The 14,251-nt window shown below is 56.5% G+C and overlaps 1 protein-coding gene and 1 pseudogene across 2 annotated transcripts in view; both read left to right on the plus strand.

The window, feature by feature from the left end:
* Nucleotides 1-2,252: 2,252 nt before the first annotated feature.
* Nucleotides 2,253-3,923, plus strand: LOC139012805 (nuclear receptor subfamily 2 group F member 6 pseudogene; annotated as a pseudogene).
* A 9,491-nt stretch (nucleotides 3,924-13,414) lies between these two features.
* Nucleotides 13,415-14,251, plus strand: part of RNASET2 (ribonuclease T2) — a 7,891-nt gene continuing 7,054 nt past the window's right edge. Inside the window, exons 1-2 of one of the 2 annotated variants that reach the window (XM_070419159.1) lie at nucleotides 13,415-13,552; nucleotides 13,680-13,843. In XM_070419159.1, coding sequence (XP_070275260.1) covers nucleotides 13,758-13,843 — 86 coding nt within the window. In that variant the 5' untranslated portion in view covers nucleotides 13,415-13,552; nucleotides 13,680-13,757. Of the gene's footprint in view, nucleotides 13,553-13,673; nucleotides 13,844-14,251 lie in introns of both variants that reach the window. The other variant, XM_070419158.1, reaches the window with a different exon arrangement.

The following is a 14,251-nucleotide window of genomic DNA, read 5'->3' on the forward strand; positions in this document are numbered from 1 at the left end:
TCCCGGAATTGTAGTCTGAGTGAGAGCCCCTGGGCAGAACTGGCTGCTAGGCTCTGCTTATTATTATTCTTATTTGCTTTATTTTTCAGCCCAGTTAGCCACCAGGAGCCCTTCCTACTGGTGTCTTCTTTTTTCTTTTCTTTTTTTAATAGTTTGGGTTCACAGTAGCCTGAGTTGGCTGATGGGTTCATTCCAGACAAGCTTAGGTTTCTAGTGACATTCTCCACAAATGTAATAAGTTCTTCTCACGTTAAGGTTCTCAGTGAAGTATGTTTCAAGCATGTCTATAATGTATACGGCAGCAGAAAATACACTCTTTACAGTTATTTGAACTTAGGATAAGAATGTTTGATGTTGACTAACAAACGTGCTCGCGGGTTCTCAGAACTGCTCAGAGGCGCGAGAGCACAGCCCCCTGAAGCGCACGCCTGCGCCACAGCCACGCGGCGTCCTCGGCTGGTTGGCTTCTTGAACTGGGTCGGTGGTGGTGCCGGGCGTTTGAAGCCAGAAGAGCCGGAGCTGTGGCTCTCCAGGGGGCGACGTGGCTCCTCGGGGGACATCTGCAATCTCTGGTTGTCACAGCGAAGGGGCTGCTCCTGGCATCTCGAGGGAGAAGCCAGCAATGCTGCTCGATGGCCTCGGGTGCAGACAGCCCCACCGCCACCCAGCGCGCGAGCGAAGGCAGAGCTCAGACCAGGAACCGGGAATGGGTGAAGGGGTCGTTTCAAGAGAAAGATGAAGCAGGAGTTGTGCTTTGATGGATGTAGTTCAGGATTTACTTCTTTTTTTATTGAGATATAATTGACATATAACGTTGTATTAGTTTCAGGTGTACAACCTAATGACTTGATACCTGTATATACTGTACAGTTTACCCTTAAACAACATGGGGTTAGGGGCGCCAAGCCCCACACAGTCAAAAATTTGTGTGTAACTTTCGACTCCCCCAAAACTTAACTGCTAACAGCCTACTGTTAGTCTTAAATAGCCTTAAACCATTAACACATACTGTTGTATGTTATGTCTTATACGCTGCATTCTTACCATAAAGCTAGAGAAGGACATGTTGAAGTCCCGAGGAAGAGGAAATGCAGGTACAGTGTTTACTGAAAACCCTGCAGGTTGGAAGGGGTGGGGTGTGCGGTGCAGGAGGAGCAGCGGCCCCGGCAGAACTGCAGTGACCTCACGTCCGCAGGGCCCGGGGGACTGGCTGGGGACACGCATGCCCTGCCGTTCTCAGCCCTCGTGCCCCGGCCTCGCCATCCGCCACCCGGGCCCTCGCTCTCGTCTGCTGCTGGTCCAGCAGGACGCAGCCTCTTCTCGTCCCACGACCCACTCGTCACGTGTCCCCTGCCCGTGCGAGGCTGTATGAACACACAGGTGCACAGGTTCACGCCGTGCCGAGCCCAGCGACCACCCACAGCACAGGCTTCCCAACATGAGGACGGCATTGCACCTGGGACACAGTCTCGGCGAGCTGGTCCGGACAAGGTGAGCCTCACCTGGATCAGGTCCAGGTAAACTACCCTGAGGTCTAATTAGCTCCCGGGCCAAGGGCAGGGGAAATGACTGGAATGACTGGCGGTGTTTGAAGAAGGAGCACATAGCATTTAGACTAAGTAGAGTCCCCTCTTTAATCTGTGGCCAATTAAATGCTTGAAAAGAGATGAAGGGGAGACGCAACGATATATGCAAATAAGACCAAATGAGAAAGCCCTTTCATCCTGAATTTATTCATAAATGTCAGTGTGAACTCTGATGTGTCTCCCTGAAACCAAACCAAACCAATGAAACGCGTTTCCTGGCTTTGAAAGGCCCAGCAGCGGTGGCTCCCCTGTGGCCACAGGCACAGGACTGGCCTCTAAGCACAGATGTCCCAGGAGGACCCAGGCTCCTGTAACAATGAGGCAGGAGGAGCGGTGGGGGTAGCAGTGCTGGCAGGGACGCGGGCGCTGCTGGTGGGGTCTGGGCTTGTGGTCCACTCAGGAAGGCCGGCTCAGGCGGGGGATGAGCAGCGGGGGTCTGGTCAGCGGGAACTGACGGAGCTGCTCGCCTCCACTGGCCGGCGCTTAAGGAAATGTGTCCAGTTTCAGGGACACCCAGGGCCAGCTGGACCGTCTGCCCCGTGGGCTTTGGAAGCCGAGCCTTTGGCCCCCACTGCGTGGCTCCCCCGGGCTCCGTGATGAAGCCGGCAGCTCCTGGCCGACTCCTCCTGTGGGCCCTTGGCCTGGGCTTGTGCCTGAGCTGCGCACATGGGCTCCGGAGGAGGTGGGTGCTCTCCTGGGCGCGTGGTGGGGTCCCGCTGGCTGGCCAGGCTCCCAGGCGTCCTGGGCGGGTGGTGGGAGCTGCAGAGGGTCCCAGCCTCGGAGGGGGCCATGCGGGTGGACGCGGGGCGGTCAGCACAGCCTTCGTGTTGAGGAAATGCAGGTACAGTGTTTACTGAAAACCCTGCAGGTTGGAAGGGGTGGGGTGTGCGGTGCAGGAGGAGCAGTGGCCCGGGCAGAACTGCAGTGACCTCACGTTCCGCAGGGCCCGGGGGACTGGCTGGGAACACGCATGCCCTGCCGTTCTCAGCCCTCGTGCCCCGGCCTCGCCATCCGCCATCCGGACCCTCAGCTCTCATCCTGCTGCTGGTCCCTGTGTCTCCCTACCTGTGGGGACAAGACAGATCCCTCCCGATGCTGTGGTTTCCACACCCACCTCGGGTGCAGCACCTGCTCCCAGGCCCAGCCCAGTGCCTCCGGCCTGCGGACGGTGTGCCCATCTGCGGGGGGAGAAATGGAGTGTTAGCTTCAGTTGCAATCCTGTTGTTGGGAACGGGAAGAGCCACTGGACGGTGTGTTCTTGGAAGAACGAGCTGGACCTCTCGTCCAAAATCCACCCGAACACCCAGCACTGGCTTTGGGAGGCGCCTAGTGAGACCGCACCGCGCACCGCCCTCCCCTCCCCTCCGCCTCGGTGGCTCCCTCTGGATGAGGAGGAGGCGCACAGCACGGGGAGACCCGCTGAGGCCGGCTTCTCTGCTCCTGTTTGGTGGCTGATGCTGTGGCCCAGGGGGCTTTGCCGGTGCCAGCGTGAGCTAGTCAGGCTGAGCCAGGGCGACCCTAGGGGAGCGGTCTCAGCATCCGGGCCCCTCCCCGCCCAGGCCAGCGTCCCTTTCCTCTCAGGGGAGTCCCAGGGCTCAGGCTGCCTCCGCTGGTGGAAGCCGGTGGCTGAGGGTTGCAAATACACAGACATTTTTAATGGAAGCAAAATGGGGCAACGCTGCCGGCCACAGCTGGGGGCGCTTTGGCTGAAGTAGCGGTTCAGTGGGCGCAGTGCTGGGAATCGACAAGGTGTGTGAGCTGGCTGCACGGCTGCTGTTGAGCACAGTGGAGTGGGAGTGCCACGCGCCCTTCTTCCTAGACCTGCCCATCGCCGACCAGCTGGAGCGAGCTGTTCCTGCTGAAGGCCACGCAGGCCGCGCTGCCCCTGCACACAGCGCGCTGCCGGCCGCAGCTGGCCCGCACGCTACACCCATGGCCGCGGACCGAGCCGTGGCCTTCATGGATCCGGTGCGCGCCTTCCAGGAGCAGGTGGACAAGCTGGGCCACCTGCAGGTCGACTCCCCAGAATATGGCTGCCTCCAGGCCATGGCGCTGCTCACACCTGATGCCTGTGGCCTTCAGATCCAGCGCATGTGGGGAGCCTCCAGGAGAAGGCACAGGTGGCCCTCACTGAGGACTGCGGGCCCAGTCCCCGTCCCAACCCCAGCGCTTCAGGCACCTGCTGCTGTGGCTCCCGCCCTGCGTGCCGTCCCTGCCTCCCTCACCTCCCAGCTGTTCTTCATGCGCGTAGTGGGCAAGACGCCCATGGAGACGCTGATTCGAGACATGCTGCTGTCTGGAAGCACCTCCCACTGGCCCTGTGGCTCAGGCCAGTGAGGGGACAGGACCCGGGGCACCGTGGCCGGGTCTGCAGACCTCAAGGGATGTGGCTGCTTGAGCCTCAGGGGGGATTCCCCAGACAGAGGACTCCAGCCTCTCTCCTCAGACTCCTATTTTTTTAAAGACTGAAATGTTTGTCTTTTCTGTTTTTTAAATGATCATGAAACCAAAAAGTGACTGATTGTCCAGGCTCTGGCCTTGTCCTCCACAGAACCTCCTGGCCAAGATGGGGGAGGAACTGAGGTTCTGATCCTGGGACATTCTTGTCCCTCCGTGCCTCAGGCATGAACTCGTGGGATGGTGGGGTTGGTTCCCTACTGTGATAGGCAGAGGCCTGGTGTTGACTGGAGGGGCAGCTGTAGCCAGGAAGGAGTTGCGTGCACCAGGTGGCTTCTTCTGGACACGTGATCCGCGTGGGACACGACATAGTGAATGAATCCAGGCCAATAATAAAGGCATTTCCTACCTGCAAAAAAAACCCAAAAAACTGCCAGACCTTCTGCACGTGAACTTTCAAGGACCTCTCAAATAAATTGTATCACATTCAAAACGTCCTGACACCTTTCACCTTGGCCAGGCATTTGCCCTGATCCCTAGATGTTTTTGCAGTGATCCAAGTAATACAAAACGAGGGTCAAGTTTGAATCAACTCTCCCCTTAAACACAGAATCTGACTTTGGACTCAGGTGTGGTTTCCTACTAAAGGATCATCGAAAGCCAGCAGTTGTTAGAACACCTGCGAGAGTAACTGTTGGTCATCTCTAAAGCCTTATGCAGATTTCATCCAAAGAGGAGAAACTTTTAACTGTCCAAGTGTTATGTTCTTATACACAAGCTACCTCTATAAATAAACAGTGTCGTTCTTGTTTGAGATAGAATTGCTGTAGTTTATGACCATTGGTTCATTTTTAAAAATTTTTTTGCTAACTTGGGCTCTTCTCCCCTTCTACTCTACTAACTACTACTTCTACTGAATGTGAAACAGGCCTTACCCATCATGTTGAGTCTATCCTAGGTCAAAAACTTGGTTTTATTGTTTCATGTAATTGCTTGTTTGAACAAATCATTTACTGAAGTGTTAGAAGAACAAATACCTCAAATGAGTCTTATCCCTTCAGTTTTGATGGTGATCAAAATAGCTCAGAAAGAAATTACTGTTTCAGCTGTTCTTAATCTTTTTTGGATCACAGGAGAATTAGATTGAAGCCACAGATGATCTTCCAAGAAAAATGCATCTTCCTTCCTAATTTTGTATATGTAAGTTTTGGATTACTGGACTCTGACTTTTGGATCATGCATAATGGGCCCTACATACTAATTAATTACAAAATAAATATTTTGCATTTCGAATCTCAGTAGTAATCATACACTCTGGCCTCGGTCCGCGTGTCTGTGTGCTGTGCTTTGGGTTGTTTGATGCTCTAATTTGAGGGCTGCTTTATCAATGTGCCTCTGTCATTTAAGAAAGGATCCCTTTTTGTATCGTAATATGTTCGCCTCCGATTCCACATCCATCAACACACACGTTTGGTTTGGTTTAAGGGAGACACATCAGAGTTCACACTGACATTTATGAATAAATTCAGGATGAAAGGGCTTTCTCGTTTGGTCTTATTTGCATATATCTTTGCATATATCTTTGCATCTCCCCTTCATCTCTTTTCAAGCATTTAATTGGCCACAGATTAAAGAGGGGACTCCACTTAGTCTAAATGCTACGTGCTCCTTCTTCAAAGGAGCGTGGGGTGAGCCGGGCGGGCTGGCACGTGGCCACCTCCCGCTCTGCTGCGCCCTGGGCTCCGGGCTCGGCCTGCACGTGGCTCCAGGAGCCCTGGTCCAGGGGGTGAGGGTGCGCCAGAGGCCTCGGTCCGGTGCTGTGGCCTTCAGCTGGTCCCCGGGACCAGGACGGTCAGAGGCGAGGGGGGGAGTAAGCCTTCTTGTTTGGCTGTTTTTGTTCTTTCTTTTTGTAGAAAATGTATGATTACTACTGAGATTTGCAATGCAAATTTAGCACAAGACTCTTACTTCGTTTTTCCTGTTCCCTGGCTTCTGTCATGTTGGGTTTTGTGTGTTTCTGTGAGCCGGAGGCCTCCCAGCTGCATTCACCTCCTTCCTCCTTTGCGGTTACTCGTTTAGCCTCCCACTGACAACACGCGTGATGGCGAACAAGTGGGACCTGAGGGCGTCCTCTTGGCCTCAGAGACGCCCCGACAGTTCTCTCCCGTTGCTTTCAGTCCCTGTGTCCGGAGGTGGCGTCCTCAGAGTTCAGTTGTGTCTCGTAGTTACGTGACACGCGCACACTGCTCAGAACAGCTGCTCCCCAAGGCTTCCGGCCTCCGTGCCTGCCCCTGATTAGTTCCTTCCATCGGAACCACAGTCCCAGCTCCTGAAGCCGTGGAAAGACCACCCCACCTCCTGCGGGGCAGCCAGTGGCCGCCTCGTGGTTCAGTGGGGCACACAGGGCGGCCTGGTTCTGGTTTGCGGTGTCGGGGCCTCAGAGGGGAGAGTTGGAGGTGGGGGTGGGGCACCTGTGAGCGGGGCTGCCAGCTCCCAGCTCTCCAGGGCCTGCCCATGAGCCTGGCCTGCGGGTCCTGCTTCCCCACGGCTGCTGGCTGGGTCCTCGCCGTGGGCATCCCAGGTGAGACAGGCAGCCACGGCGGCCCCGCGACCTCAGCAGGCCCAGCCACCCAGGGCGCGGGAGGAGGCTCCCTCTCGGGGCAGGCGAGGCCGGGCAGGGCTGGGAGGAAGCCCAGGACTTTGCCATGAGGTTCTGGTTGTCCTTCCAGCTGAAAAGCTCCCAGAGGCCCGGGCAGGGGAAGCCAGGCAGCATGTCCACGGCACGAGCCGTGGGTCTGGGGAGCGGGTGGCGAGGAGGGCCAGGCGCCCAAGGAAGAGGAACTGAGGCCGGAGGGGCAGGAACTGGGGGAGCCCAGCTGCACCCGCAGGGCCCGCGTCCTCCATCTGCGGGGGAGGAGGAAGCTTCTGCGGTGGAAGGAGTGGAGGTTTTTGTAAGTTGACTCGTTAGCGCTTCTGTGAAGGGGGTTGTTGTGACGGGTTAGAGCGCGAGATTCCCTTCGCAGAGCCTCCCACGTGATGTGATGTGGGAGCCCCTGGCCTGGCTCACGCAGAGGGTCTCCCTGGGGTGGGAGGGTCTGGAGGTGCCGGCCTGGGCACCCGGGGCCTCACCTGGGCCTGTGCCAGGCCCACCCAGGGAGCGAGGACGGCTCTGCAGGGCCCTTCCCTTCACGTTCCCGCCCCGTGCTTGTGTTTCCATCAGCTGCTCACACCATCACCAGCAAAATGTCTAGATTCACCATCACGAGAAACACAGGCAGAGGCACCCACTAAGGCAGCAGGCACCCCAGGATCGTGGCAAGCACCCCACTTTCCAACAGACAGCCACTACTCTGATGGGCACCCTAGTCTTGCAACAGACACCCCAGCATTGCGACATGCACCCCAGGATCGTGGCAAGCGCCCCACTTTCCAACAGACAGCCACTACTCTGATGGGCACCCTAGTCTTGCAACAGACACCCCAGCATTGCGACATGCACCCCAGTACCGTGTAAGGCAGGGGTTCTCAAACTACGGCCCACGGACCACATGCAAATACAAATATTGTATTTGTTCCCATTTTGTTTTTTTACTTCAAAATAAGATATGTGCAGTGGGCATAGGAATTTGTTCATAGGTTTTTTTTTTAAACTATAGTCCGGCCCTCCAACGGTCTGAGGGACAGTGAACTGGCCCCCCGTTTAAAAAGTTTGAGGACCCCTGGTGTAAGGCAACCGCTGCTGTGACGGGTCCCCACGATTGCGACAGGTGCCCTGCTATAATGAAGGTGCCCCCAGTATCATAACAAGGCACCCCTATCTCAACAGGCACCCCGCTATGTCAGCAGACACCCCCTGTCGACGGAGGCATCAATTACCACGAGCAACTACCTGGCCGGGCACTGGCTGGAGAGCAGCCGCAGGCCATCGGCTCGGCGTTTCTGTGACAGTGACAGTGAGGACAGCAGTGGGGACTGCACTGTGGACCTAAATGGAAAGAGCCTATGTTTTTCTGTTCGTTTGTCCCTTGGATTCCACATGTGGGTGGGTCCTGTGGGTCTCTCTCTCTCTCCTGATTTCACTTGGTGGAGTCTCCAGGTCCCTCCACGCTGTTGGGGGGGCGGGGCGGTCCCTTCCTTTTTTACAGCCGAGGGCTGCAGCAGTGTTCCATTATGTAAATGTACCCAATTGGTTTCTTAACCCAATATTTGTTTGCTATATTTACACAGAGCAAAACGTTTGTAAGAAAAGGCACAAAAAAAGTCTCCCTAAAATCTGGAGGAGGGGGAAGCAGAGGCAGTGGAGGCCGGGAGCCCCCGCCCAGCCGCCCTGGCAGGTTGGCCAGCCTGTCGGAGCTGCTGCAGGGGTGGGAGCTCCTGCCCACCGTGCCGCCGCCCTCGGGCGCCCAGCACAGTCTGGGCATAGACGGCCCTGTTGTTAGCAGGGTCTTTATTGAGGCCTAAACGTCGCTCCCTGTAACGGTGACCTTGGGTTCATGATCTGCCTTCACGTACCTAACCCCAAAGTGCACTCAGCGGGGCCTGACCAGGCCTGGAATCTGGGGAACTGGGTGGTCGGTTTTCGTGCTGAAAGCCTGGATTCGATGCTCACTGAGAAGCCCTCTCATGGAGACGGGAGGGGGAGGGCGGGGGGTGGCATCAGCTCAGCAGGGTGCTGGGAGCCAGCGCACAGCACAGGGACTTGAACCTCACGACAGGCGGGGTTCAGTGGGCACCCGGCATCCCAGGCATCAGAAACGCGGCACGGGGCTAGCAGTCAGGAAATCAGGCCTGGCCCCTGCCTGCCCTTCCTTGCGAAGATCGGTGAAGCCCTGGTGACAGCCTCCTCGCCTGCAAACCTGGGTCGATCGTGCCCGGCCTCTCACTGCTCGGGCTGTGTGGGGTCAGGTGGGAGCTCACACGTGCTGCTGTGGGGTCCGGGCTCTCGGCCTGACTATCAGAGAACCGCCCGCCTCTGCTGCTGCTCTTACTCTCCGGCCTCTGGTTTCCCTCGCAGCAGCTATTCACACCCCTTGCTTATGCGTGGTAAGGCACCTCCGATGCTTTTTGAAAAAGCGTGTGGAATAAGAAGCATATACAAAACCCTTTAAAAACACTAAATATTTGTAAACTGCCCGGTTGACTGTTAATGCGAGAGTCAGCGCGCTCTACAGAACGGCCGCTCGGCTGGTACTAATGCTCAGGTGCCGACTTAGTGTTTAGAGGCAAGTTTTGCAAAGTAAAGTCCTTTCTAATATCATGTGGGAGTGCACAGTGGTGTCTGCCGGTGTGTGTGCACATGTGTGCGTACGTGAGAGTGAGCTTGTTGCGGCTAAAGGTAAACTGAGTGGGAGCGGGGTGGGGGGGGGGGTGAAAGGATTAAGGACAGACAGACAAGAGAATGAAAGCTGGGTCTCGGTGGGACGCTGCTCCCTGATGAGGAGACAGCGTCGGCACCCACAAGCCGCGTCTTCATTTTATAGCAGATGCCACGAGGCAAAGTAGGGGCGTGATCACGTTGTTTACAGCGTTCTCGTGAGTTTCAGCCCCACTCAACTACATGCACCTGAACTCTAGCACAAGGCACGTGGGGCCACGTGTTCGGACCGTAGGTTCAAGCTCACAACCACAGCCGTTGGCTATGATTGTGCTGGGAGGGCCCTGCCCTCCAGCTGGGACTTGCACGTGGCAATGAGAGGACCCTGTCCCTTTCATTAGTCCGAGGCTTGATCATGGCCAAAACACTGTAGCCGCGCCCCATCTCTCCCCCTTTACTTTTGTTTTTAAACACGCCTATTTACAATACCCAAAAAACTCTAAATAAATTATTCAAAACATCACCAAAACAGACTTCTGGCTATTAACAAAACCATAAACAGCAATGTTACCAAGAGAACAAAACTCTGGCTAATAAAGCAATACCAATGCAAAACATGTTAACATTTTCAGTATATCTTACCCAAAGTCCTTAGGTTTAACTCCGCAAGATTTTACAGAAAACTGACACTTCACCAACGCTAGCATAGCTTCCACTTGCTTCTCTAACATCTGCTTGGTCTCAGTCGCCATCTTCTTCAGCTGACTCCATGCTGATATCTCGCCGATGCAAAGATGTCGTTGATGCAAAACCAGTCCCCTGGATCAGGCTGTTTGGACGGTTGACCCTGACCCTGAGTCCGCACCAGTCCCAGTCAAATCAGCCCCGTCCACGCCGGTGGAAGTCCGGTCCCTTCTCAGACTCTTTATCCGCGGCTGCATGGCCTGCAGAGCTGAAGACTTCCCACTCTGAGTCTGGCGTCTCACACAGACCCAAAGTCCCAGGGAACTCTCAGGTCACACAAAGATAACCAACGCCTAGAAACAATGCAACTGCCGCAAGAGCTTACAATCTAAGTCTAAAATAAAAATTACTGGCTTAAACATCAACCACCACAGCCATCTGCTGCTTTACAGGGGCTTAAACAAAACCCAGGAGATTTCTACCTTATTTTATATCTTCCTGTTTACTTCTTATTTTCTTACTTCCTACCACTTGCTTCTTGCTGCTTATTTTCTATTTCTACCACTTATTTCTACCGCTTATTTCTTACTTCTACAGCTTATTTCTATCACTTATTTTCTACTTATTTCTCTATTTCTACTGCCTACAACTTAAGAAATCTCTTTTCTACCACTTATTTCTATCGCTTATTTTCTACTTATTTCTTACTTCTACAGCTTCTTTCTACTTCCACTTCTACTTATTTCTCTATTCCTACAGCTTATTTCTATCTTACCTATCTTTAGCTTAACAAAACCTAAGAGAATTCTTATTTTCTACCCCTTATTTCTACCGCTTTTTTGTTTTGTCTTTTTGGGATCCACTTCTTATGATTTTCTACCTTATTTTTTGTCTATTTTTTTACTTATTCTCTCAAGAAAAATTTTTAAAATGCTTCAATTAAGCACTGCCCTATGTTTTACACCGAGCTATTACCAAACCTCAGCTCCCTACCTTACTTTCTGCTTTTAGCTTAACTTTGCTCCATGTAGATTCCAGCCGAGGTGGGCTCATATGGGGGCGCTGCCCCCCCCCTCCCCCCCCCGCCAGGCTCTGTCCCGGCGGAGAGTCGGTTGGGCACCGGGCTGCTTTTAGCTTAACTTTCTATTTTCTTATTTTTGTTTCTTTAGGCTTACTCTCTGCGCACGTCTTGGAGCCTCCTTTCACCTGACCACTTTTAAATTTCCCCCAAACTCAGTCCGTGGTCTGACGCCAGTTCCTACAGCCAAAACTCAGGCCTTCTTACTTTTGCTTTTTAAGCTTACTCTCTATTTTCTTACTTTCGTTTTTTAAGCTTACTCATTGCGTGCGCCTTGGAGCCTCCTTTCACCCGACCACCTTTTCTATCTCCCCCCAACTCAGTCCCTGGTCGGGCGCCATATGTTCCGGCCAAAGGGCCTGCTCTGGCGCTACTTGTTACGGCCAAGCTCAGTCCCTGGTCGCAGAACTCAGTCCCTGGTCGGGCGCCATATGTTGCGGCCAAAGGTAAACTGAGTGGGGGGGGGGGGGGGCGGGCGTGAAAGGATTAAGGAAAGACAGACAAGAGAATGAAAGCTGGGTCTCGGTGGGACGCTGCTACCTGATGAGGAGACAGCGCCAGTGCCCACAAGCCGTGTCTTTATTTTATAGCAGATGCCACGAGGCAAAGTAGGGGCGTGATCACGTTGTTTACAGCATTCTCGTGAGCTCCAACCCTACTCAACTACATGCACCTGAACTCTAGCACAAGGCACGTGTGGCCACGTGTTCGGACCATAGGTTCAAGCTCACAGCCACAGCCGTTGGCTATGATTGTGCTGGGAGGCCCTGCCCTCCAGCTGGGACTTGCACGTGGCAATGAGAGGACCCTGTCCTTTCATTAGTCCGAGGCTTGAACCTGGCCAAAACACCGTAGCCGCGCCCTATATGAGCTCATTTTTTTCTTTTCCTTTTCTGAAGCCTTTTATGATGGGGTCAGAAGTCGTGTCAGGAATAGGCTTTTGGGTAAAAATTTGGAGATGAGTCCTTGGTCTTGAGTCTAAAATTTGTCACCAGAGAGTGAGGGTAAGAGATTCCTTTATATGCCACCTCAGAAGAGCTGTTGGGCCTGATTTCGTCTCACTCTCTAGTCCCAACTCTAAGCCATGAGAGCGCGCCGCGTTCCTGCTCTACAGGTGAGGAAACCCGGCTGAGAGAAGCCAGTTCGCTTCCCAGGTTACCCAGGTAGGAGCAGGAGAATCTGAATCACACCCAGAGGATCCACCTGGGAGCACCAGCCCCCCCCCCCCCCCCCCCCCCGCTGGGCACCAGCCCCTCCTGCTGGCTGGGCACCCTGGACCCTCCAAGGGGACAGCCTGACCCAGAGTCCCCCCGAGGCCCCTGGGCCTCTGGCAGGACAGGGCTGTGCGTCTGGAGACGCCAGTGAATGTGGCCTCGGACCCAGTTAGCAGGCACCCTGCCTGGGCTCTCAGGGTCCTGACCCCAAAGGGCCTGGACCTGCCTCCTGGAGCGCAGTGCGGATCTGCAGGAACCGCGGGTCCCCGCACGCGGACACTGGCTCGCCCGGATGGCCGTGCATCTGACGAATTCCCCTGCAGATGCTGCTCGCCCACACGCCGCTTGGCCGGGAGTCTGTGCTTCCCCTGGCTCCTGTTACCCTGCACCCCCGCCCCCCAGGCACAGGGCACCCTCCCCCCAGGTCTCACTGCTGCCTCCTCACTTACGCTAGCCATTACTCTTCCCAGTTATTTGCTGTCATTCCCCGCATGTCCCCCACGTTTGCCCTGTGGCTCCCGTGCCCCCACTTGTAGCAGGAGAATATGTTCTACTCCACTGAGGCCGGGCGGGGCCACAGAATTCACGTGGAAGCAGACATCACCCCCGAGTGCTCAGGGTGGCGTGAGGCGGAGGAGGGGGGTGGCATCAGCTTGGCGGGGCGCTGGGAGCCAGCACACAGCACTGGGCCTTGAACCTCAAGATGGGCAGAGCTCAGTGGGCCGTCTCTCCCCGCCCCCCCCCGCCCCCCAGCGATGTCATTTTGGGGAAAAGGGAAGTTCCACAAACTTTTAATGAGTTTCAGGCGAGCGGGGTGGCCAGGCTGGAAGGAGAGCCTCTCCAGGAAACCAGCGAGGAGGGACCCGGGGGCTGGGGGCGTGTCCTCGGGGCTGGGGGCGTGTCCTCAGGGCTGGAGGCGTGTCCTCGGGCCGGGGGCGTGTCCTCGGGGCCGGGGGCGTGTCCTCGGGGCTCGGGACAAGTCCTCAGGGCTGGAGGCGTGTCCTCGGGCCGGGGGCGTGTCCTCGGGGCTCGGGACAAGTCCTCAGGGCTGGGGGCGTGTCCTCGGGCCGGGGGCGTGTCCTCCGGGCTGGGGGCGCGTCTGGGGTCGGGTCGCAGCGTCAGGGCGCCGTGGGGCGTGTCTGCCAGCCGGGCGCCCCCGTAGGCGGCAGGGCGTGCCCGCCGTGGGCGGGTCCGGAGCTGGTCGCCGGGGGCGGAAACGATCAGGCCTGGTGGCAGCGGCGGCCGGGACAGCCGGGCAGCGGCGTGGGCAGGATCGCGGGTGCGGCTGGCAGGCTCCGGGCGGCGGGCGGCGGGCGGGCTCGGGGCCGGGGACGGGGAGCTGGTGGGCGGGAGCCCCTCGTGGGCGGGGCTGACGGAGCTGCTTAAGGAAATGTGTCCAGTTTCAGGGACGCGCTGCACCGTCTGCCCCGCGGGTTTGGAAGCCGAGCCTTTGGCCCCCGCTGCGCGGCTCCCACGGGTCCGCCATGAAGCCGGCCGCGCCTGGCCGCGCCCTCCTGTGCGCCCTGGGCCTGGCCTTCTGCCTGAGCTGCGCGCACGGGCTCCGGAGCAGGTGGGTGCTCTCCTGGGCGCGCGCGCGTGGGGTCCCAGCCTCGGAGGGGCCGCCCCGGTGGACGCGGGTGGGGGTCCCTGCGCCGCCTCCGTGTAGACTCCAGCCGCGGTGGGCGAGGGGTCCCCCCCGCCCCAGGCTCTGTCCCGGCGGGGAGTCGGGTGGGCACCGGGCTGCGTCCTCGGGGACCCTCGCTTGACTGCACCGGAAACCTGCAGCCGCCGCCAGACTTGAACTTTTCCTCTATTTTATCTGGGTGACGATCCCACTAATCGAGGGCGTCGTCCAGGTGCAGGAGGCGTTGAGAAGCTGGGTTTATCTTGTTAGTGAGAGTTTCAGTGAAATGTGGCTGTTTTGTGATACACCGTGAAGGGTAACACTGTAGCTCAGGTTCCCCAGGAAGCGTATGTT

This window comes from Myotis yumanensis, unplaced genomic scaffold (assembly GCF_028538775.1).
Source record: "Myotis yumanensis isolate MYYU_CA2020_CCGP unplaced genomic scaffold, mMyoYum1.0.hap1 SCAF_6, whole genome shotgun sequence".
Taxonomy (NCBI): domain Eukaryota; kingdom Metazoa; phylum Chordata; class Mammalia; order Chiroptera; family Vespertilionidae; genus Myotis; species Myotis yumanensis.